Source organism: Sparus aurata, chromosome 16 (assembly GCF_900880675.1).
Source record: "Sparus aurata chromosome 16, fSpaAur1.1, whole genome shotgun sequence".
Classification (NCBI taxonomy): Eukaryota; Metazoa; Chordata; class Actinopteri; order Spariformes; family Sparidae; genus Sparus; species Sparus aurata.
In genome coordinates, this window is record NC_044202.1 from 17,271,112 (window position 1) to 17,295,667 (window position 24,556).

The 24,556-nt window shown below is 41.8% G+C and overlaps 1 protein-coding gene across 1 annotated transcript in view; it reads right to left on the bottom strand.

Annotated features, from left to right (window-relative positions):
- Window positions 1-24,556, bottom strand: part of LOC115566111 (pleckstrin homology domain-containing family G member 3-like) — a 33,657-nt gene that overhangs the window by 1,471 nt on the left and 7,630 nt on the right. Inside the window, exons 3-17 of the mRNA XM_030391836.1 lie at window positions 12,549-13,060; window positions 9,802-9,902; window positions 7,566-7,635; window positions 7,424-7,470; window positions 7,182-7,332; window positions 6,738-6,869; window positions 6,071-6,253; window positions 5,760-5,852; window positions 5,416-5,502; window positions 5,303-5,333; window positions 4,955-5,056; window positions 4,773-4,805; window positions 3,965-3,975; window positions 3,106-3,627; window positions 21-1,476 (exon numbers count right to left, since the gene is read on the bottom strand). Coding sequence (XP_030247696.1) covers window positions 21-1,476; window positions 3,106-3,627; window positions 3,965-3,975; window positions 4,773-4,805; window positions 4,955-5,056; window positions 5,303-5,333; window positions 5,416-5,502; window positions 5,760-5,852; window positions 6,071-6,253; window positions 6,738-6,869; window positions 7,182-7,332; window positions 7,424-7,470; window positions 7,566-7,635; window positions 9,802-9,902; window positions 12,549-13,060 — 3,531 coding nt within the window. The remainder of the gene's footprint in view (window positions 1-20; window positions 1,477-3,105; window positions 3,628-3,964; window positions 3,976-4,772; window positions 4,806-4,954; window positions 5,057-5,302; window positions 5,334-5,415; window positions 5,503-5,759; window positions 5,853-6,070; window positions 6,254-6,737; window positions 6,870-7,181; window positions 7,333-7,423; window positions 7,471-7,565; window positions 7,636-9,801; window positions 9,903-12,548; window positions 13,061-24,556) is intronic.

Sequence of the window (24,556 nt, forward strand, 5' to 3'; positions counted from 1 at the left end):
ATCATTTGCATCCTATTTACCCTTTTTCCTCTGTTGCGTCCGCTCCTCCTGGACAGCTGGCATGTTCTTGAAGCCCTGTTGGTTTGCTGCTTCTCGGTTCCTCTGCCAGACTAGTGGTCTGTTGTTTTTGATGCGCTGACTATACTGACGTGCCAGCTGGAACACCTTGTTTTTCATCTTTCCCATGTCTTGCAGAATCTGGTCCTCCTCCATACTTGTTCGGAAGTTAATAATCTTGGGTAGATGTGTTGGGCTGACATGGTTCTTCTCTGGAGACGAGGGGGTCTTAGAGTCCTGACTGGATCCCCCCTCGACTGATTGAATGGTTGTGGTTGGTGATGAGATGGAGGAACCATCTGAGGTGTTGTTTGTTTCAGAGTCTTTAATAGCTTGAGGCGTTTGCTCACTGGTTCTAACATCCGAAGTGTCTGAGCTGATATCCTGTATCACATCTATTCTTGAGTCATTAAGCTCCTCCTCTGCAGTTTGCTGGACCTCCGGGCTCTCCTCCTCCATTTCCATGTCTTGCCAAACCTTGAGCATTTCTGCTGAGGGTCTGAACTCTTCTTCTGTAGTAGAGGCTTCCGAGATGCTCTTCGATCTCGCCTTGGCTTCCACCGGTCTATGGGGTTCCGTTATTTGATGAGCATCGGTGTTTCGACTCTTTTCTAAGCCAGGAAGGTCAAACACAGCCCAGGATGTGGGCCGGTTCCGAGAGAGGCCTTTCTTGTGGACCGGGATGGCTGGTTCCTGAGGACCACTGCTGAGTTGTCGGCTCAGGTGCCGGACCAGACCTGCTGGGATATAAGAGAGACTCTCTCTGCGCTTGATGCTGAAGTTAGCATCCTGGTGCTCTGCATGCTCGTAGTATCTTCTGATCTTGTGGATGAGGAGGCGATCTTGTTTTGACAGAGTGGACCTGCGTTCCCCTTCAATGAGAGTGTTCAGTGTAGGTTCATTAGCAGGTGTTGAGAGGTTTGCTGAGGTGACCTGCAGCTCTGGGGAAGAGCTGACCAACATTTGGCCCTGTTTCTCAAAGTCCATGCAAGCTGAGGGGCTTTTAAAGACTTCATTATCTATGGAGGGTGAGGGGCAGGCAACAGAACCCAAGTCCTCCGAAACCAGACTGCTCCGTCTGGAGAGGCTGCTGATGAAGCGCTCAGCTATCACACTTGCCTGGTCCAATACAGAGGAGGGTAGGATACTTTTACTGCCTGAAAGGACCTCCTCTTCCTCCTCTGAGAACTCCCCATTCGTCAGTACACTCGTCTCCTCAGCTTGGAGACCAGAGGAATCGCTCTCCCCTTCTTCTTCTCCAGTTTCTCTTGAGGCATCCAGAGGTTCTGGTGGGTTGTCCTCTTGTTGCACAGGGGAGGCGTGAGACTCGGAGCATCGGGTGTCATCATCCTCCAGCTGATCGCTCTTCTTTATAACTTGAGGGACACAGTCTGAAGGGCACAGCTCCTCCTCATTGACCTGAAACATAATAGCGGTGTAGCAAAGTGGGACGTAGTGAGTAAAAGGGATGTTACAATTTCAAGCACCCTCCATCCACCATTGTCTTAACAGACCTTTTGAAAGTCAACTTGGCAGTTTAATTTAAAGCATCCACAGTTTATGATGCATGGCTTTTATTTTATGAGTGCTTCAGTTTTATTACACTGACCTATTTCTATGTGAAATATCAAAGTGTGGTAAAAAACTAAGGAGACAAATTTGTACATTTGAAGCTTGCTTGCTAACAACTTCCCTTAGTGACTAAAATGGTGAACATCACCCTGTCTGCTGCTCTAACGGTGTTCATAGTGCTGATGTCACACTAGTTGGCCATTATCTAAATCTGTTTCCAAGTGGTGCCCGCTCCTTTGGAGTGCCTGCAATTGCAAAAAACTGCAGCTTGAAGCTGTGTGGTGGAGATAAGGTTAGAAAGAATAACAAGCTGCACTCTCGCAGGAGCTGTTTCGCAAAGTTACCATGAGAATCAGTTGGGGACAGCACCTGGCTCCGAATTCAATGTTCCTTTCCTCAGTGTGTGCGCGTGTGTGTGTGTGTCCGTGCGAGGCATTTTAATTTCAAGGCAATAATACAGCTACAGGCATGATTCAAATTGGCCTCAGATAAATTCTGTGCTCATGGCAAAGGGCATCTATTAGGTAGGAAATGTACATAAAGTAATGTAGCATTGAGCACATTGGCTATTTAATTAGAACAAATGCGCAGAGAAGAGTTTCATTCAAACTGTTGAATGGTTAAAAAACAGGCTCAACAATAAACTCAGTGATATTAAGGGCATGAGGATAGATGGCCTTTCTTCGGCACTGTGAATAAATGTTATGCATGTGGACATGAGAGTAGAAATGAATGGATGCGAGCATCAATGTGTTGAAAGCTTTATTGAGTACCTGTATGGTAAGAGTTTCTTTCACATGCACATGTTTTTCCTCCCGCCTGTGAGTTTCCACCTCCTCTGCCTGTGTTGTTTTCAGTTACGGCCAGATCTCCGTTCTGATCATCCTGAGGGAGCGAAACACAGGAGTTTGTACTCTAAATTGTCCTACAGACACTGAGTAGGCATGAAGCAGAAGAATCTGTCACAGTGAACAAACACTAACACAGTCTTCCAGTTCAAATGACATTAATTTATATTCATAAAACAATACTGGTATAACACTTAACCTTGACAAAAGGTTATTGACAAAAGGCAATATGATTATCAAAGCGCAAAGCTCTTGTTATTCTAATGATAATTTCATTAGATGGCTGCATTAACCTTTGAAGTCATAGAACATTTAACAGGGCACAATAAGCCCCTGTTTCAGATGCAAATGCAAGCATGGTTTCAACAGCATAAGCTTCAACATCAATCACGTCCCACAATTATGAAACACACACACACACACACATATGTGGAAGCGTGCAATCATGCACAGTGGCATCACCTTCAACCCCCAAAACACAAGCAATGCAGGCAAACACATGCACCAAGTCTGACTTTTAAGTTGTTCTGGAGTTGACTGAAAAAAAACTTCATTCAATGCATTCTTCAAAAGCATGAATTGAACCTGAGGCATTCAATGTGCACAGTGCAAATGTTAGCAGGTGTTAGTTGGTTCTATTTATGAAATTAGGAAAAAAAAAAAAAACCAGGGAGAGGGATGAGAGCCAGCGTGGGAGAAAGAGTGGCAGAGAGTATTGGAAAGCTAGCAGAATGGAGCAGGAAATGGGGAACCCGTGGGTGGCAGAAACCCTCACCGTTGTGAAGTGAGTAGAAAGCAAAGCCCTGGCTTTATAGTGCCAGCAGGAGATGGCTGCCAGCACTGAGCTGGCAAAGTCGGCTACCTGGTCGTCTTCCATCAGTACATCTTCCTTGTAACTCTCCCCCTCCTCCTCATCCTCCTCCTCTTTTGCCTCCTCCAGCTCCAGTCCCCCCTCACTGGGTGAAGAGCCCAGTTTTAGGTCACTGTCAGTAGGACTTAGCTGCTCCAGAGAGTCCCTTCTGGGAGTCAGATCGTCCACACATGGCCTCTCAGCCTGGGGCTCGCCTAGACTGGAGGTCAGCGTACTGACACTAGTGGCCGGCTGAAGGGAGCACCTCTCCCCCAGCAGTGCACCCTCACTGTCTGCATGCTGTAGCGTGAAGTCATAGACATGTGGATTGTTATTGCAAGGCCAGTGCGAGAGCCATGTTGTGATTGCAAGGCTTTAAATGGGATGAAATCATCATAAAGCGGCTTTAGGCTTGGGTGAGATATGATTTAAGTCAAAGTATGTTCTGGGAAGATTAGGTTTGCACTTACTCATTCTTGGTTTGAGTTCTTTTGCAATTATAACAGAAAACTTTGAACTGCTGAGTGAACACTGGATAAATCATATCTCACCACCCAGACTGACCTAAAAAGAAGTGCTTTCATATGACAGAATGAAAAAGCCAATCGGGGTTTAATAAAAGACTACAGACGCTTACCTTCAAAACAGCTGTGTGGAGAACAAACAGAGAGGAGGAGGAAAAATAAACAAATGAGAACTTCAATAAGGCTGAAAAAAGCAAGCTTGAGTCAAATATTACACGGTGAAACAACTGGAATACCATATGCATCTCATATAGTTATGGTTGCGGCACATTCTCTGCCTCCATAAGCAGAAACTGGGTGAGGCAGTAGTTAGTCTGGCCCAGACTTAAGGGAGGCCTTGTGATTAGATAAATACCAATTAGAAACATCTTCCTCTCAGAGGCTCAAACTGGACATGATGCAATTAGCCAGGATGTGATGACCTACTCCCTCACCGAGATGGGAAGGTTGACATGAAAATTGCTTCTTCATTACATTGGTTCGAAAAATTGATCTGGACTGGGAGCAAAGGCGAACTGGGGACAAGAATACAGAGGTTTTCTCTTTCATAATGGCCAATTAGAATAGATCAGAGCAGGAAGAAGTGCAGATCTGAGGGCGAGGCTGAATTTGACTACTGAAAAAGAGCTTGCCTATGACAAAGCCTTTGACCGATGTGGCATATAATTAAATTCATTACGTCTTTTGATCTGTTATCCAGGTGTCTTTGAAAAAGAACAAAGCACAGGAGCTACTGAGATTTAGACAGCTCTTACTCAAAAGACCCTAAACAATAAATCAAATAAATCTTCCTTTTTGGCTGATGATACAATGGTGTAAACAAACAGGATCACTCTATAATAACCATCCTTAATAAATGGCAATTTTACAGTTAATCAACTATTTACTAATGATGAATAAATAACCCTACAATGTACCAACCTTTTGCGCTCCTTATTATTTGTTTTGCAGGCTCTAAAAAGACAGAATTGAAAAACATACAACTTACTGATGGTGTAAGTAACAATTAATCATCAGCAACATTATTCATATTTTTTTTTTTTTTGATATTTCAATATATCAGGTACATAATAAATAGACTGATGGATAAAGGGGTCTTGAACCTGATCTCCTTCTCTCGTTTCGCCCTCCAAGATGGAAGTCGTCAGTATTGTAGCACTCTGCTTTCTTGAGCCTCTCAGGACTGTAGTGGTACTTCCCTGGATCTGAGCAGCAGAGGGATCTGTCATTACACTCAGAGACGCAATTACAAAAACAATTTTCTCCACATAGATAGATGGATTATGGGCTACACCTTCCTGGTAAATTAAACAGCCATCCATATTTTCCACTGAAAATGAACTACCCGCATCTTTTGTGAGCAGCACTGGCTTTGTGAGCATCTTTGGTTGCTGTGGAAACAGCTGAATTAGTCTCAGCATTACAAACGTCGCTCTATTTGTAACACTTACAGTTAGAATTGTCCAGGATGGCCTCTTTTGCCTTTAAAGAACAGAAAGACAGCGCGTTGAAATAGGATTCTTGAGAAGCCGAGAAGAGAGAAGTGAAGGACGATGCTGTTTACCTTCTGTGGGACAATGGTGTTGTGGTTCTCAAGGATGAGCCTCTTAATGTGCTGCGCCCAGAGGCGCTTCTCTTCTACTGACTTGGCCTGGAATTACAAGTACTTGTCATTTAGAAGAAGTCATTGACATTAATAAAGATACGCCAAATAAACTCATGCATATCGGGAATAGAGACATGGTAGAGCGGCTCTTAAGTGTGTGCAAAAAAAACTGAAAAAAAAGAAGAATCAAATACTTGTATTTTCCTCAATAATGTTATAAATTATAAGACCTAAAGAGTACAGAACATCGTATAGCAATATAAGGCGTTGAAAAGGTCACAGTCAGCAGTGTTCACATTTACCTGCACTGTATGGGGTTGCTTGGGATGCTTGAAATGGATGACACTGAAGAGTAGGGGATCTTTTGCGCTGTCAAGTAGCATCAGAGTGGAGCACTGCAACCAAAATGAATGTAGTGATGTAGCTGAAGCTTCACCCATTCAGTTTTTTACCTTATCAAACATATGTCCCTTATTCATTTAACTGGAAATAGCATCTTATTCCCTTTTCTTTTACACACCAACATCATCATTCTCCTCCTTCTCCCCCTCATAAAAAATCCCTTTAAATCCATTAAATCACTAATCAAGTCAAAAGTGTCAAAAACCCATACCGAGATGTGGATCTTGTAGACATAGTGTTCCCCTCTTTTCTTGGTAATGAGGAGCATTCGTTCAAAGAGGAACAGCGTACGGGTGTTCTTCGCCCGCAGGACATGAAAGGTGCCCTCCAACACCAGCTCTCCATAGGTGGTCAGGTCAGGACCCTTCCAGTTGATCAAAAGAGACTGTATCTCCTGCGGATGCACAGTAAAGAAAACACCCCCCACACATCTCAGTCGTGTTCCTTTGGTATGAAGGGAAGTAAAAATGTCAACCACATGTAAGCTTATATTTGGAATCCACATTCAATACTACAAAGAAAAGGAGGAAGCTGAAGCTGCCACTGAGTCGGTGACTCAAACTAAGGAACTCATTAAAAAGCTATAGCCCTCATTTTAACACTTAACCAGCTTTGAGAAAAGGCATATATGTCAAAACTGATACCGAGAAGGTTAACATATTTGCCACGGACAATATCTGCTTGGAAATTGATGAAAAAAAATATTTTTGCCCTTCAGAAGAGCATTAAAAGCAACATCAGAAGGTGTATGTAGAGAGGGGGTGAAAATGCACCTTGACTGAGTATGTACTGTATGTAAAAGATTACATGGCAATATAAATACACCTTTAAAAAATACAAAAGGCACCATGTATACATAAATGGTTATTCCACCTCACCTGCACTCTGACGGCGTGTTCGTGTTTCCTCTTCATGTCGTTGATGTACCAGGCCACTCCTGTCATGGTGTCTATTGCCTCTTGAATGACCTCATAGCCCTCCTCGTCTGGGTCAAAGTGCTTTGCAATTTCCTTTAAAAAGATTAGGGACAACTTCAGACAAAGTAACTAGTGAGATCCTTCCACAAAGAGAGATGCGTGTCAAAAAAACCCTTTGTTATTTTTCTATTTCTAAGCTATTTTAGCTTTTAAAATACTGAATAAGCATTTAGCCTCCATAACCTTCATAATCAATAAACGCAAAGAACCAAAGATGTTAAAATCAGTCTTTAGTCGAAGCATTTACATTAACTACTCGTTAATAAGAAACAGAACCATGAATCTGCCAATGCCTGTAAGGTCAACTGAGAGGAAAACTTTATGACCACTGAGCACACTCTGTACCTGAAGCAGCAGATGATATTTCAGGATCCTCTGGACTGGCTTCAGCAGAAAGGAGCCCAAAGGGAGGGAGCGCTTCAGAGCAGCCTGCCGATCCCTGAAGAACTTGGCCAGAGTTTTACTCCTCATGCAGTCGGTCAGTGATGCCACTGAGCTGGAGGTCAGCAGAAGATCATAGTCATCATGTCAAATTTTACTCTCAAAGATAAAGTCTAAATATAATAAAACACATTTCAGCTACTTACTTGGGGTAGTTGGTGCAATACTGAGTGTATATTTCAAAGTATTCACTCTGGGGAAACACAAATCAGACAGTGTCATTCATGTTTAACCTTGTGACAAACTGATATCACTGTACATCTGTTTGAGGAGGATGGTTCCTCTCACCTTATCTACAAAGCATCGAGCGATGGCCACGGGGTCGTTCTCACACATGTCTAAGGACTGCAGCAGCTCACTGAAATGCAGAACAAAACAACAGAGAGGGAGTTGAGTGTTACTGGACTTTGTAAGTGTATTCATTTGTCCAGGCTAAACAGAAGGAAGGGATAATGATGAGTGATCTATACATCAATGTAAATATTTTTCTGTGTCCTCTATATCTTCCTCAAGTGAGACGTGACCGCTGTTAAAAAATATCTCCACTAGAGGGCAGCATACACTTAAACCCAAGAGCATTTTAGCATGTTCAGACAGAGCTGAAAGAACATGCATTTGACTTGGAATTCTCCATGCACACAGTCCCATCAATAACAAGCTTTATTCAGAGCTTGGGAAACCAAAACCTGAGAGTTATACGGTATTTTCCAGCTTTACACGGTGTGTTATCACCTCAATACAATGTGCATGACTGAGAAAAGGGAGACATGATGGGAAGGGTGACTGTGGAAAAACACAACTGTACAAACCTAAACACCACAAAACAGCACACATACTCTGCACAAAAGCTGTTCAGTTAACATAAATATCAAACACAATACATCACACAGCATTGCATACCTTAAATTGAATACATTGAAATTAACTACAAGCTAATATTTCAACATGTACGCGGTACAATGAGAACAATCTTGGTGTTGAAATTTGTTTCGGTCAATATTTGTTCATATCGCGTCATTGCTTTGTCAACATTACTTAACACTTTCTGGGAAATGGGTCAAGTGAAACAAAGTAATATAAATTCCTTGATAAGAGAAAGGCTGTTTATGAATTAATCAACTAATGTTCACGTCAAATGTGAGTTAATGACTAAGTTTACAGTGACCTCTTCAGTCAGCAAAGCATACCAAGGGTTTAAATTCCAATACAGTCACTAAATCGTTATCAGGACTTCTACTGTACATACTGCACAGTACAATATGTCCTTTTACAAAGACTTTATTTGAATAAGTGTGCGTATGATACCGTCATAACCAAGACATGACACCTGTCATGAATATAAAGGAGTCTTTCTTCATGACTTGTCATCAAGTGTCATTTGGTTAATCATGGCACTGTTAATGCAAAGCTGACATTTATACCTTCGCCGAGGAGATTATGTTTTCGCTAGTGTCTGTTTGTTTCATGGTTGGTTGGTTTGTCAGTAGGATTTTACAAAAAACTACTACTGAACAGATTTACATGAAACTGGTCTGTCTTGCAACAAAAATCTGCAGCATCCTGCAAATGGCACATCTCTGTTTCAGTCTAAAAGATTAACATTAAGGGTTATTAGTATTAGTATTTCTCCATCTAAACAATACTCTAGTATGAGTGTATTAATTTCATTCTGTTCATAGTTTATTATCTTAGCTTACTCATTAGATACCCCTCACTGTTATATCTATATATTCAGGCATACGGTATGTACACCACTCTTTACCTTTTTGAACACCTGCATCAGTACATGTACTATGTGCAATGACAATAACACTGAATCTAATCCATCTAATAAAAGACAGTATCACTGCTTTCATTACTAACTACCCAACCTTCAAGTGCAACATTTCAAGAAGAAAAGCCTGATGTCTCAGAAAAGAGCAACGTATGGCCCACTGGAGCCAAAATCTGTCAAAATCTCTCTTATACAGCTGGTTAGAATATCATTAGAAGGTAATAAGAACCAAATCATCCCCATTTGCGGTTCAGAGCTGTACGATAGCCTTGGCATCAGCAGGGAGGCTCCTCGCTGTGAGAGGAGAGAGGAATGTTAATGTGTGTTTTGGCAAGCAGCGTGGTCAGCAATGAGCACTTGCTGACATAAGATGATTAAATGTAAAGCTAGCTGCACCGCCATTTCCCCTGGCTTTCAGATGTTTGCAAAAGTGTTTACTGCAGATTGTGTCGTCCCTTTGGTTCTCATTGCATCTGTTTTATGTCAGAAAATATCAAAAGCGTCTTGAAATCTAACATTCCTCATTCTTGTATTGTCTATTGTATCATATAATTATGCAGCTATATAAACACAAATTCAGCAATCAGTGTCTTTTCAATGATTATCCTGTAGTTTTGACTGTTGTGGCCATTTTTCAGTAGGATATACTTTACAAAAAAACTGGATCGGGATTAAAGCTGTGGTTAACATCTAATCTAAAATATGTGCATATATCTTCACAGTTTGCTTGCATTGGTGGTTGAAAGTTACCTGTTGAACTCATAGATGTCCTCTATGTTTCCAAACAGGGCACAGACTTGCTCTGGCCGGATGGGGAGGTTACTCATATCAATGATGTGGGCCAAGTAGTCCTGTAAAAAACAGATGAGGGTGAGTTACACATAAAGTAATTAGGTTACATAAAGAGGTCTTGTCAATATTTGGTGACACCCTGAGTCAAGTGTCATACAAGCATTTCCAAATTCTTACCAGTAGAGGGAGCATGAATATAGAAAAACAATTTGTGTTATCCTCTGTGATGTACATTTGACCAAGTGATCCCTACTGTGTATGACATGTCATCTAATGTAAATAAATGTAAAAGTGTTGCGTCATGATTTTGAGGCTTTTCTGTTTCATGAAAGAAGGATCCCTACATTAATTCACACTCAATTAATGTGGCCTTTCAAGGATCCTTTTAAGGATTTGTTCCACTGACTAGAAGTCGATGTGACTGTCTGGTAGAGGAGTCTGTGGTACCCAGACCATAAACATCAGCACAGTCTGTTCCCCTTCAAGGACCCCGACTCCCCCTGAACCTCAGGAGTATTCAGAAGTAGATAAAAATATTTTTAAAAGCCCCACAGTGGCCAAATATGCCAACATCTGGATGATTGCCCTCCTTCTTGGTCAATTACACACTCATGTGGCACACAAACAACTCCAAACAAGTAGAGGAGTAAGTTGACGTGGGACAAACATGCACACATGCAGCGACTATATAAAGAGCATACCAGTAAACAGCTTGTACACACACCCAGCCTCCCAGACGATGTGGTGCAAGTACACAGACACACACACTCTGCAGTCCAGAGAGTGGAGTCATCACATCGCTCCCCTGAATGAACTGCAGCCGCTCATGGATGTGAGAATTCCAGTGCAGAGAGCAACGCTGACGTGCAGTCAGCAGGGCGTCTCATAGTCTCCTACAGAAAAACTCTCCATGTGACCTTTAGCATAATGTAAGAGATTTCATGCTATGTTATATATTTAGTCTCTTTTTTTTTATAGTGCTTCAAGCTGTGCTTTCTTTAAGAATAAGCAGGAATGTTTTATTATGTTCTAGGTCAGATTAAAAAGTTTTAAAGAAAAACTATACAGAATCAAACTTTCTGAATTCTGTCAGCACTGAACACATTCTTGTTACAACAATGTTGAGTATGATTATTATGGGTGTGTTCGGGCCAGGTGTTGGGGATGTATTTAGACATGCGAGACCAGCTGAGTCGAACAGCTGTTCTCGAATCTTTATGCAATGGATAGACAGTTGAAGAGGGAGATTTGTTAGATCAGATCTGAAGGCCGACTGGACGTAGTATCGACAGCTGTTCCTGAGTTCAGAGTCAATATCAATTGGGAGCTTTGGATTAGTTTGCTGGAAAAACAATGCCAGAATGAGGAAGGAGTTCACACATCTCTGTTAGATTCAAGGCTTGGTGTGAAATAAAATGAGCTGCTTGAGATCAGTTTCGTGAAAGCCATACTCTAATCATAAAAGGACATAAGATACATCTGTACTAGACGGTGTTCCCATACTGTAGCCTATGGAAAAAACAATCGGTATCCTTTCATCTGTGTTATTTTTCCACTTGGCGCAAGATGGAGGTGTTTGTGTTGGCTTGGAGGGCTTGAGAGCCGAGGCTAGGCTGGGCCCGTGCGAGCAAGGCCAGACCAGGCTGGGCTGCTGCTCCCGTCAACTGAAATAGCTGTAAGTGTTTGTCAGGCGCAAGTCGTTATTCAAGCTGCGACACGGGCAGCGCTCCCTCCCAAAGCAACTGCCAGACGCCAGCACAGTCGGAGACAAGGTGAGGAGAGGTGCTAGCTGGTTTACTGCCAGACGGTCTCAGAAATGCCTCACGTGTTTAAGACATTACCATCAGTGCAGTGGAGACTGTTTGACAGCAGGAAAGACTGAGGGGCCACAGAGGCTTCTTGGTCTCAAAGTTGTTTCCAGACTACAAAAGGTAGACCATGTGATAAGATGCAAGTGCTCTGTTGAGAGGTAAAATCATCCCTGGCCCATTTTCAATGCTTCACATCTGTGAGACAAGGTTTATATAGTCTTTGACCAAGATCAGAAAGCCCAAGAATTTGAGCATGAAAGACCTGCACTGTGTCCCAGTTTGACTGTGTTTGAACTCCAGATATGAGCGGAGTCAATAATTCCAGGCTGTTAACTTTCACTGCATTGTAAATACACAGAGTGGTTTATATACAACACAATGACCAGATCATAAACAGCTCAACAGCCTTCATCTGAATAAACTAGAAATCTTTAAACAAAGCACACAATTGCCAGATGTCAGTTTTGCATTTTTTCTCGATTGACTGATTAGTGTAGAAAAGCAGGAAATCAGAAATGGAACCTTTCAATGAAAAGCAAATGAAAAATCAAGTGGACTATTTTAACAAATAGCAGACTCATTTGTGGCCACAAACAGCTGCTTGGAACACAGTAGACGTTATTTTCTCTCAACAGCCATTAAGCCCAATTCTCTTATTTTGGCTCTTGCTAGCCAATACAGTAAATCGACTCCAAAGAGGGCTACAGACATGAAGTCATAGCTGTATATTAATCCAAGTCAAACATGTGCTTTAAATACACAAAATACTGATGATTTACTTTCTATAACATCAGATGGTTGGCTCACAGTGAATACTGGGCTGCAAGTGAAAAACACCAACTGTAACGGAAAATTCAATTTGAGTCAGTCAGCATAATCCTGACATTCACTCACCTCCACGATGCTGCGCAGGTCCCTGACGTACATGCGCTCTGTCTCAATGATCTCCATGACAACACGGTCCACATAGGACAGCTTTGGATTTGGCGCCATGGCATCTGTGACAACAGGCGAGGCGGTGATGTGAGGTATTTCACCACTTGCCTTCCTGTTGGAGGTGGCGTTGTTGTTGTTCCGCTCCTGCCAGCGGCCTCTGGAGCCTGTGAGGGTGGGACTCTGGTCCCCTGCCTGCTCTCCGGTGCCTTCAGTTGGGCTCAGCTCCAGGTCTATGTCCTCCTCGCTCGGTATGGGTGGGGTGTTGGAGGAAGGAAGGGCTACGGTGCTCCCAAAGAGGCTATGACTATCGCGGGATGAACCAGAGGACAGGGTGGACACAAGGCTCACTGGACGGTCACCCTCTCCATCCAGTGGCTCCACACATAGCCGGTTGTAACAATCTGGGCCCAAGACGACGTTTGTCTGGTCATGTTCACTGGTGGAAAGGGGCGAGGACAACTGAGGAGATTCTGGGATAGGTAAGAGGGACATAGGCAGAAGGTAGGTGTCAAGATACGAGAAACAGATGGTAAAACAGTGTATTTTATGGCAGTATGGTCAACACACTTGGTTATCCATCTCACTTTGACATTGAAACCACACAACTTAACAATGACCACCTTTTCAAGCATCAAAGGGTTATCTGTTTCACTGGTTTGAAGACAACTGTTGCTTTGTGGGTATAATTTCATTACATTTTGTGGGACAGTGGGAAACTCACTGTCCTTGCTCTTTTGCAATCAATCTTATTTCCACAGCTACCATGTAACCAGTCTTACTGGCGGCTTCTGTACAGCTGCATTAAGGGTTTGTTTCCAGCTCTGCTAGGATTAATTGTTTGGTTGCCAGCTAATACGTAAATCTCCAACTGTTTAACAATAAATGTCTCTTTTTTGCTTTTCTTGGTAAAAATTCTCTGATTCCATCTTAAAAAGGAATATTTCCTGGTTTCTTTACTAATTTATGGCAGAAAACTGTATATATGTTTGGGTTGTGCGCAATATGAGACATTTGAGAACTTTTAGAAAAACTGATTTGCTATTTTACAACAATTCTGACATTTAAGAGACCATTCAACTAATCGTTTAATCAATAAAATAACTGACAAATTCATCTAAATTAAAAATAATCATAAGTTGCAGCACTAATAGAATCGTACAGACGCACTCATTTTGTCTTGTGATGACATCTCTCGCCATATGAATGAATAACACCAATGCTATAACTTTAAACACTGTCCAGGGACATAGTCGGATAAATATAATTTGAGCTAGCTGAATAGACTACTATCCAGAAATCAATAAGACACCTAGGAGACCTGTTACTATGCCTGGACTGAGACACACAGGAGTGGTTTACAGTAAAAGGCCTTGCTCAGATCATTACTGACAAGGACTATATTAGAACACTACATATTCTGTGGAAAACCCAGCTATTTCCTCTTGTTCTCCTGACTGCTGAAGACTGAACGTTGGAAAAACAAAGGGGGGGGGGGGGGGGAGACTGATGAGAACAGAAAAATGGTGGAAGGGGACCAGAAGCTTTGTTTATATGTCTTTATTGCACTAAGTTTGAATTTAAGAGAAATGGAAACCATATCCACTTTCACATCCTTCCTGGCCAAATGGGGAATTTTCCTCATGAATGTTTCCTAAATATATGAAGTCATGGCGGTGTGAGAACGGAGCACTGAGCCGCCACTGTGCAGAGAGCTCCATTTCCCTTAAATATTCACTGGTCAGAGGGGTCAAAACCATTTAGACCAACTTAAGAACTGAAGCTTTGTCAAGCAATTTTACTTCAGACTAATAACTGGAAATCTGCAAGGCAGGAAGCATCATTAAGCAAAACACTAAGTGAAATGACTCAAGCAGGTGATATTGCCAAGTGGGGATAGAGAGCATAATTTGGTGTTGATAGCCCACAGATGTAGTTTATGTCATGAGCCTGAAATACCTGCTCTGTCACCAGTGTGTTGACAGGCTTTTAACCTAAACATGTTCATCATTAGATGTGCATCGTCGGTCAGCAGCCCACAGCTGATAACACAAACCTGATGTTGTCAGGAAAAACGCTATTCCCTCATTCTGCAACCAAACTGACCGCAGACTTGACTTATCTCACATGTACAGTTTTATAGAGAACATTCCTGCAAGGCTCTTCTTGCAATAAATCATGTTAAACATGACAAATATTTCACATGGGACCATGGGAAGTGTTCAAAATGAGTGATTTATGAGCTCTTGAAAAAAAGAGTGATATGCAGCTGGAGGATGGACTTCACAAGGAGCATCAAACTGCTTTTCACTTTATTCACACACACACACACACACACACACACACACACACACACACACACACACACACACACACACACACACACACACACAGACACAGACACAGACACACACCTTCTGGCATTGTGAAACTTTCCATGAGTCAGTACTGAGCTCATGAGAGTCTAGTTTACGCTGCACAACTTGCTCCACAATCCACACCAAGTTCCCATGCAAAACCTCAGTGGGAGAAAAGGATGAGCTGGTAAGCAGGAGCCGACCACGAGAGAAAACTCTGTTTACGCTCCGTGACAAATCACAGGGTTGATGGTGTAAAGGGAGTGTAGCGGTGAGCTATTACACTCACTACACCACTATGAATTAGAACAAGGTTTCCTCCGCTTCCTTTGCCGCTTCTGTCTTTACATTTGGTTTTGAGATTTGGCGTGTCTGGCATGTGAAACTCCCTTCCTCCTTCCTTCTCTTCCTCACAGCCAACTTCCCTCTATAATAAAGGCTGCTGTGCTGCAGACTGGAGTCAGAGCCAAGTTAAAGGGAGGGGAAGGAACAGCACAAATCAACACCATGTTTGCACAGTTTCCACACCGAGACTCTGCTAGTTAATATATAATCATTCAGAATCATGACATAAATCTCCTTATGCACATTGTTAGTGCCAAAATGACAAAAGTATGACTGAACTGACAGTGGTAATGAAGGAATACAACCTGACTTATCTAAGGACTTGAGCACACTTGACTTCAGCACCAGCTCAGCTCCTACCACAGCTTTGATCGTCCACTTCAGATACTCACTCTAAAGGCAGTCATTATCTGTGGCTGATACCACACACCACATGTTTCTGGGGAAAACAGCGCTGGTGGACAACTCGCTGACTTTGTAAGAGCAAGCCATGCAGAGGAATGCAAATGACCTGGTCAACATACAGGTCTAAGATAAGCCGAAGTCCTGTGCGATGTAATGCAAAGTGTTTCCATTCTCCCTGTAGCTCTAGACAAACATGACTCGTGATCCCTCCACTTCATCAAGTGTGCACAGACAGGGAAGGATATGCTTTTGTCCTTTATTTACCAATTATGATGCTTCTAAATATGCTGAGTAATAAGCAGCCATTATCATACAGACAGTGTAAAAGCAGAATGTTGGTTATTGCTCGGTGCCACAGAGTCTCTTAAGCATCTGCAGACATTTATAACTAATCTCTGAGGGATATGCAGCCACAGTGGCAGAGCCATGCCCATTGCTGTGCCACATTGTCTGATGTGGAAGACTGTTAAGTGTCTGGTATCAAATTTTGCCTTTTAAAACACACATACAAGATTTCACTTAAATCTACTACAGAGGGTTTTTAACCAGTTTTGAAACAGTCTCAATTTAATAGTGATACTTCTATACTTCTACGCATAAAATTATAAATGCGTGCCACTGCGAAGGATTACAAAATTACAGTTGAGGAGTCCAATGGCCTGAGGAAAGTAGCTGCTCTGTAGTTGGATAATTCAGTTCATTGCCAAATGCAGCAGAACAATAAGCTTATAACACGATATTTTACGCTGGCCTTGCTACCAAGCTTTATCTTGCTGGTTGCTTATTATTAAGAAGATATAACAGGATGAGGGAATGTTGACTATAGAGGCTTCTCAACCAAATCTATTACTGAGCACCCAAATCAACAAAAAAATTTAAAGTTCCTTGTAGCTGCTTTAAGGAACACGTGAATAGGCTGTTTTTTATGTGTTTGTCTCTATACAAGTATTTGTGTTGTGTCTTGCTGTTGTCTTTCGTGTCAGGGTGGGTCTGCATCTGTTGGTTGTACAATTGATGATGCCACTGCAGTTTCAGTAGTCATTGCCTTGATGGTTAACAAGGGGAAAAATAATATACAAACTAAAATAAACGTCTTGTCACATTCAAGCAAGTTTCCCTTCAGCAACTGAGACTGATCAAAGATAAGGGCAGCTTTCTGACAGCTTTAATTTGATAACTTTATTGGGGGTGGAAATAGTTCGTGGAATCTATCCTTCAAGGCCAAAATGGCGTTTTGGCAATCACTGCGGGGAAAGATCTATAAAAAGAAACCACCGTAACAGTGAGCAGCACATACTAGTTTAAACCATCTGTTTTCTACAAAATTGGCGAAGGCAGTCACATACAACATCTGCACTCAAACACACATTTGTGAACAGTCAACTCATCCGTTAGCTTTAAATTACTGTGGTATCAGTGACAACTGTTCTTTAACCACTTGAAGGAGGAGTAGCACCCTGATCACAGTAACTACAGCAGTTAAAATCAATAATACCGGGAATCTTTAATGAGATGCAACACGTGCAAGTAAAAGTCAGATTTAGCTTGCGGAGACTTCATGTTGTTCACATGTTGGTCAAATGTGAGGGAATGTTTGCTTCACAACTTAGTAATTCGAACTCCATTTTTTTTTTACTTTGAAGCAGAATTTTCGTCTTCATTCACATAAAAAAATCATACAACTTCTTTTCAACAGCTCAGTGGACAGACCTGTTAAATCATAATGTGTAGAGAGAGGTTGCACAGCTAAATATAGGATCCAGAAAAAAGTTTCCTTTTCAGCCAAGCCATGGGTTTCCACATTCACACACCTCAATTTTCAGAAAATTATACTACCTCAAAAAAATGCAACATTCTCCTTTGTTTCAGCTCTGCATCAATACAGTTGTTAACTCACAAACATAACCATTAACCAAGTCAAGGCTACAAAGATAGTATAGTATTTGGACTACATTCCAGACAGCCACAATGATTCACTGCAGTTCCATTACAGTCTCAACAAAGTCAACATCAAGAAGCTAACTAAGTCTGTAGTGTGATCCTTAATGGATTACATGATACCAACATCTTGTGTGTGAACAGATTACTAATGTTGTTGCTGAAGGAAAAATGATTGGAATTTCAGGAGAAAAAAACCCCAAACCCCTCATTGTAATTCTTTGAATTCTAGTTTCCTGGCTGTTAAGCCGAGGTTAACATTTACGGACAAAGGTGTGTTAATGCTACAAGCATGACCTTCCCTTCTCTTTTGTAACTTCAGAGAATCCAAATCCCCTGGACAGTGGTGCACTTTGATGCAATGTTGGCGGACACTAAAATAACCTGTACCCAAATAGTTCTAAAATGATGTTTAACGTAAAACACATAAACATTTCAGCATTCCAAGGTTTAAAACAACGAGTACTATGTTATATATATTGTTGAGTTGTCTACTTATATCATCCCAAACGTAAAAAAAAAAAAAAAAAAGTCAAACCCTGTGAGATATCTAAAATGTTAGATAGTAGACGTAGCGTGTTACATGCAAGGAGATCAGATAATAAATCAAAGAATGAAGAACGAAGACGGCAAACAAGACTAAACATGGCATGAATAAAACTACAAAATACATTACCTCATCTGGAAGAATTCATGTCACATAGATTTTTATCAGCAGTGATCCCACAACTACTTCACAATGTCATCAAACTACATCTTTTGTTTTCATTGTTTTGATTAGGGAGAAATTAGATATTGTGTGTCTAAGAAAAAGTGAAATGAAATAGCTTCCTATTCCGAGACCCCCTACTTGATGACAAAATCAGTGCATGTGATGGCTACGAATGATAAAGAAAGAGGCGTTGGGCGTACAACAGGTGATTTAGGGTAAATGCTTCAGTGTGTTTCATCGCTGAAAGCAGACAGGACATTCACTCGCTGAGGGGCTCCATGACTAATCAGTCTAGAACTAAAAATGTGAATACCACACTTGTTTCCATTTCAGCTTATCATGCAGTTAACAATGCAGACAATTCATACACTCGTCCGCCTCTGACATCATGGCTGTATGACTGACAGGCAGTGCCTAATAAGGCGCTTTGGAGGTGAATAGAAACACTGAAATGAATACCGCAGCACCTGGTTATTAACTTTTTTAAAGAGCCCACAGACACGTATACGACAGAGATGATCGGTATCTGTCTGAAGTTTCTGGTGTACTGCAAACAAAGCATTCCTTTATAAAGAATATTCTCCAGCGTGTGTGCTTTCCAGATAAAACATTACGACCTTCTCTGAGAACAAGATAAGTCACAACACGCAGCTATGACGTTACTCGTTGGTTGCAAAACCCTGTGATGATGTGACTCGCATTTCTACATCAGTTGATGCAAACGAGCCTCCATGCAAATCATACCCAGGACAAGTCTTCTTTTCTCCGACATCTAAAACTGCTCTGTCCACATATCCAACTTCTGTTTACTGTTTTGCATTCACAACAGGCTGACATAACACAATGTCTACTTGATGTATGGCTTAAGGAAACAAAGTAGACACAAACAAGGGTAATAACAGCGTTAGTTGAAAAATTACAGTGCACAATGAAAAATGCTATAAACGTCTACAAAAATAGCAACATATAATAATAATCTGGTCGAGTTGAACTGATTGTATGTTTTAAACATTTTAGAGCAAAAAAAGTATAAATGGCCTAATTATTGTAATCTATACATGTTATGTAATGTGTCAATCCTTGCATTACCTCAAATTCAGCAGTAATGAGACCAATCCACCAAAGCAAGAAACCAGAAAGAAAAAGTGTGTAAAAGTCCTCAATGACTTCTAAATCATCATCTCGAATCCCTCCAACACCTGTGAGCAGACTTTTAATATGATGAACGATGAGTGTGCACTACACAGTTAAAGAGCAGTCGTCTCCGAGAAGGACACACCTTAATGACTGTTTCAGCTGAAATTATTAGTGCCTCAAGTCAAAATTCATTGTCAATCTGCCTACGAGACTCCAAAAATAACCCAGAGTGTGTTTTGATCCTGTTTCACATTGACTGGCTTGTGGCCTTTGTTTTCTAACCAAATCAGGGGAAAGAAAACAGGAACGACACAGCCAATATCTTTGTTCAGCATGCAAATATATATCCTAAAGCTGCAGAAGCTCTTAGCATCAGAAAAGAGACTCTGTATCTCTCTCTCTTCACTGGGAAACTGATGGCAGATCACAGACGCCACACTGAAGCACCTTGATTCCTCTTAACACTTTGCCGCCTGTAGCAAGTCTGTCATTTGCATCTTTGTTAGGCATTTTTCTGAGCATAGGAAACAAACAACAAGGATAAGAGTGACAGCGCTGTGGACAGAACATCCCACTGAAAGATACAAGCCCCTGCCTGCTCTGTTAGTAACTCTTCACACAGCCGCTCCTCCTGCTTGATTCACACTGACTCACGCACAAAGTGATGAATTTCAACCCACTGCTCGATGAATCACATCTAAATCCACCCTGTGAGTTTCCTCTAAACACGAACCTGACCGAACCTGCAACTGCATGATCGATAACTGTAAAACTGTGCAATATTGGTAATTTCAGTGTTTTCATCACATCTGGGAGGTTTGTTTCCTGGGTGCCTAGCACCGTCTTGGCAGCATCACACATTACTTCAATCCCCTTAGGACAAAATGTTTGTGCTGGTTATATGTGATGCATCTACATGTAACGTTCATAACTTGTCTTTCAACATACCCTTATCTTCTTTTAGAATACCATACTTCAAAGCACATTCTTGCTGTCTTTTTAATTGTTTTTCTTTAGCATGATAGCACAGAGTTACTTTTTTTGGGCGATTCCCACTGGCCTAAAAGAGGACTTTCACCTCCCGCATTAAAGCATGTAACAAGAGGAAAATTCTGTTTCCTAATTGGTTGATTAGGATGTTCACTAACAAGAAAGAAAAAAAAATGGCTCTTAAGGAGACTGCTAATCTGCTAGGTCTTTCAGAGCCAAGTGCACAGTGTGTGACCCCGTTTCCGTCAGGGGGATAAAGAGGGAATCATGTTTTGCAGTACATCTTAATAAAGCTCTTCCGTCCCTCGAGATCCACTCTGAACTCTCATCTTCAACACCCGTCCACAACCTCTGGTGCTCAACTCCTCCCCAGTTGTTGTTGGGAGACAGGGAGGGTAGTCTTGCTCTGATCCCCTTGGGAAAAACTCCTCCCCACCTGGCAACGCTGAATGGCTGCCCCTCAGGAGGGCAGGAGTGTAAGGGGTGCCTCCGGGATTAGGCCCCTGAGTCTTCTGAGACCATTATCAAACAGCATGAGTCAGAACACTGGAGATTAGACACCCAAACCAATGGCCTGATTGATTTCTTATCCCTTGATAGAGGCAAGAATTTAGGTCACTTCAGAGGTTTTCTGCTTCATAAACAGTCCTTCATATGTTCAAGATAGTTTGATTTACACCTGTATTTGGCCTCACAAGGAGCTTTTAATGCTGCATTAATCATTAGCCTGAAGGTCGGTCAATAAACCGCAGCGGACAACAGAGGCTGAGCACACACACTCAAACTGAACCTGCATTCCACACCGACAGTCAAGGTCAAAACGTTATGCTGGGAAGTTCTGGGGGAATTCTGGTGTTTGAAAATGAAACTGAGAGTGCTTTGTGTAGTCTACAAATTTCACTCATTTACTGTCAACATCGAAATGCTTTTGTTAGATTTTTGCGATTCCTAAAATGTTTGTTTGAAAGAAATGTAGTCTTGTATTAGACAACCATCTAAAAAAAAAGCTAACACAAAATGTCAAAGTAAACATTAACATGTTTGCAGATTTAACCTAATCTATACATAAATAATAAACAGGATAGGAGAAAGGCCAAAATCGCAACCATTATTGTCCTGATAACCGTATCCGATATTCAGAATTTTTCCAATAATCAGAATCTTTGTGTCAGATTGCTGATAAAATAAATACATTTACAATTGCTCTAATTTGGCTCTGATGCAGCCGCATCTCCCTGTCAGTATTCATCACTCTGTGTTCTGACTCAGTTTCAACATTATCTGATTAGTTAAAAATCACAAGTAATAGCATATCAATGCTGAATTATCTGAATCTGCAAAGTTACAATGAACTGAAGTTATCAAATAAATGTAGTGGAGAAATAATTACAATATGTTCCACCAAAAGTAACTCAAAATTGAATTTAAGTACAGTACTTGAGTAAAGTGTATTTGGAGATCAGAATAACCAGTGATGATGTTAACTAAAACTAAGATTTATCATTAGTGCCATGTATATCACTTCACCAGCATTCTCAAAGAAGCAAAAGGACAAAACCCCTCGAAAAGATCAAATTTAATCCCATGAACCTTCTCTGAGCTCGACTGTGGCTCTTAAAAGATCCAGCTGTGCCAGCTGACCTCAGTGCATAGGCATGTGATGATCCACTTAGGAAACTCCTCCATCAACAAGCCCCCCCTCCAAGAGCCCTTCAGGAACCAGCACACAACACAGCTTTGGATCTATTCAAAACTAACAGTTCCTTTGGACATCACACACCATCTGGGCCTGAAGGCGTGAGTCTATTGTAAACTTTACCACCAATTTGACAGTCTACAACCAAACTGCTGTCGTGTTAGCACCTCTCCGCAGAGTCCACACAGGCTGGTGGCAGGACAGCTGTGTTAAGTGTGGCGGGGAAAGACAGTTAATTTACTTCACATCAAGCCGTTAATCACATGCAGCGTTATAAAGGGTGTGATGCCGTTTATCCTCTTGTTTAGGCCTTATCAACACTTACTGTACACAGCAACCAAATGAGGAATTTGACAGTTTGGTACTTCCATAATCGTCTTTTGTGTACTACAAAACACAGACGTTTTTTTGTGATGCTATAATAAATTACAAGAAACCGCATCAATAACATGAACTTTTACAATAACATAAAATTGACATTATTATTAAGCCAGGATTGTGTTTACTGTTATGTCTTCCGGGTCACTTCAGTATTATGCGCTGCATGCCTGGTTACAAAACACCAACTGAACGTTAAGTGTTGTGGAAGAAACCGAGTTTTATTGATTCAAATGAGTTTCTAAGAGCCCATCTAACAGGAACACTCGAAGCAGGGAGCCTGTAACTAATGTGTGTAATCCAGCGGAAGAACTCTATAGGAGGAATGCCATTGTGGGAGGCTGTAAAATAATTTACATTGAAATAAATTCTTTTGTGGGCACGGGAGTCTGAGCCAAACAATGAAATGAAATACAGTGGATGAGGAAATCTATTACTAAAAGTATCCGTGTTATGTAATGATATAATCTTACGCGACACTAATAAGACATTTTGGACATACAGGATGTGAAGAAACTGGAGCTGCTGCAGGCTCACCTGAGGCTGTCTGTGATTGACGCTACAGGTAATTAAGCAGAAAAAGATTTCCAGTCCAGGAGCTCCATTGACCAGCCCACTCAGAGATGCAGCCATCCCTGCCATCATATATCTATGTCCCCAACCCTATGCCCACTGGTCTGGAAAAGCTGCAGTGAATGGAGATGATCCGTCTGTCCCCCCCAAACCCCTTTAAAGCTGTACATTCTGCACCCACAGCTAAATTCCTGCCAGGGGTTAAGTAGGTCAGAGGGAACTCTTATCTTTGAAAGAGATGCTTCATGCTGCCTCAGGTCTGCAGCAGCCTGGCTGAGCCACTGTCAATGGATTGAAAGGCTATACGTATAAGCTTTTTTTAACCTGATATATTTGACATGTGGTATATCAGGATAATAATCATGCTGGCCCATGTTCCACCATAGAGATGGAAGCTTAGCTTAGAGGGAAGTCCTATAGGTTATCGTCATCCTTACATTTAAGAGGCTATGTGTTGGAAAAAATGACTGACTGATGACTGATTGGGAAAATACTTAAATTGATTTTCTTTTGAGAAACTAATCAATTAATCAACTAATCAATGCAGCTCTACCTGCAATCAAAACTCCTTATTTTCACTTCAAAACTCTTTAACCATCAAGATTATTTGCAGCTGGATAGTCCCCACAACCTTGTTATTGTTTACCATGACCAGCTGGGGGGCTTCCTCTCACCATGAGCATTCCTCCTGCCTGTTAACCACATCCAATCACCACCTCACACAGATTACCAGCAGCCCTGCCCCTTAATTACCATCCATCCATCTACAGCAGGAGAGCTAAACCAGTCACACTTCAACTCAAACTGGCCCGCAAACAAAACCAGTCTGAAAATGTTTCAACTGCAAGTGGGTGTTCTGTCATGCCAAGGTGATTTCACACTGGACATCTGAGCTGCAAAATGAGCTGTGGGAGCATGTAGTCGGCGCAGCCTGGCCTTTTGAGGAAATAGAGACACACATTTTCATGAGGGCGGCACACGTCTCCCCCAGCCAAAAGCTTCCTCTGGCAAAAGCTGAACTAAAAGGACAGGCGCAGAGGAAAAAGGGAACCATTGACACGCTGGTATTCTTCAGCCAAAGAGGAAGCCCAGTGCCAAATGTGTTCAGTGGAGACGAGCGGAGGCGTGGGGGCGGGTTGAGGGACAGAACAGGCAAACAAATACAAAGAGGCCCTGTGTCAATGCCGTGGCTCTGTGTATGAAGATAATGAACACTAAAATAATATGTAATTTGAGTTGCCCCCCCCCACCCAAGCATACAAGGTCAGCACCGCTGGCTGCACCGACCGTCTTGGCTGTCTGTGATTCGGACACATTCTGGTTTGATGTGCAAGTGTTCAGGGGTTTCGGCTGTCTGAAAGGGGCTTGGCTAAGCTCCACAGCCACACAAAGAGCCTCTCTGCCGGTCTGGACTGTAGGAGGGAAGTTCATTACTCTC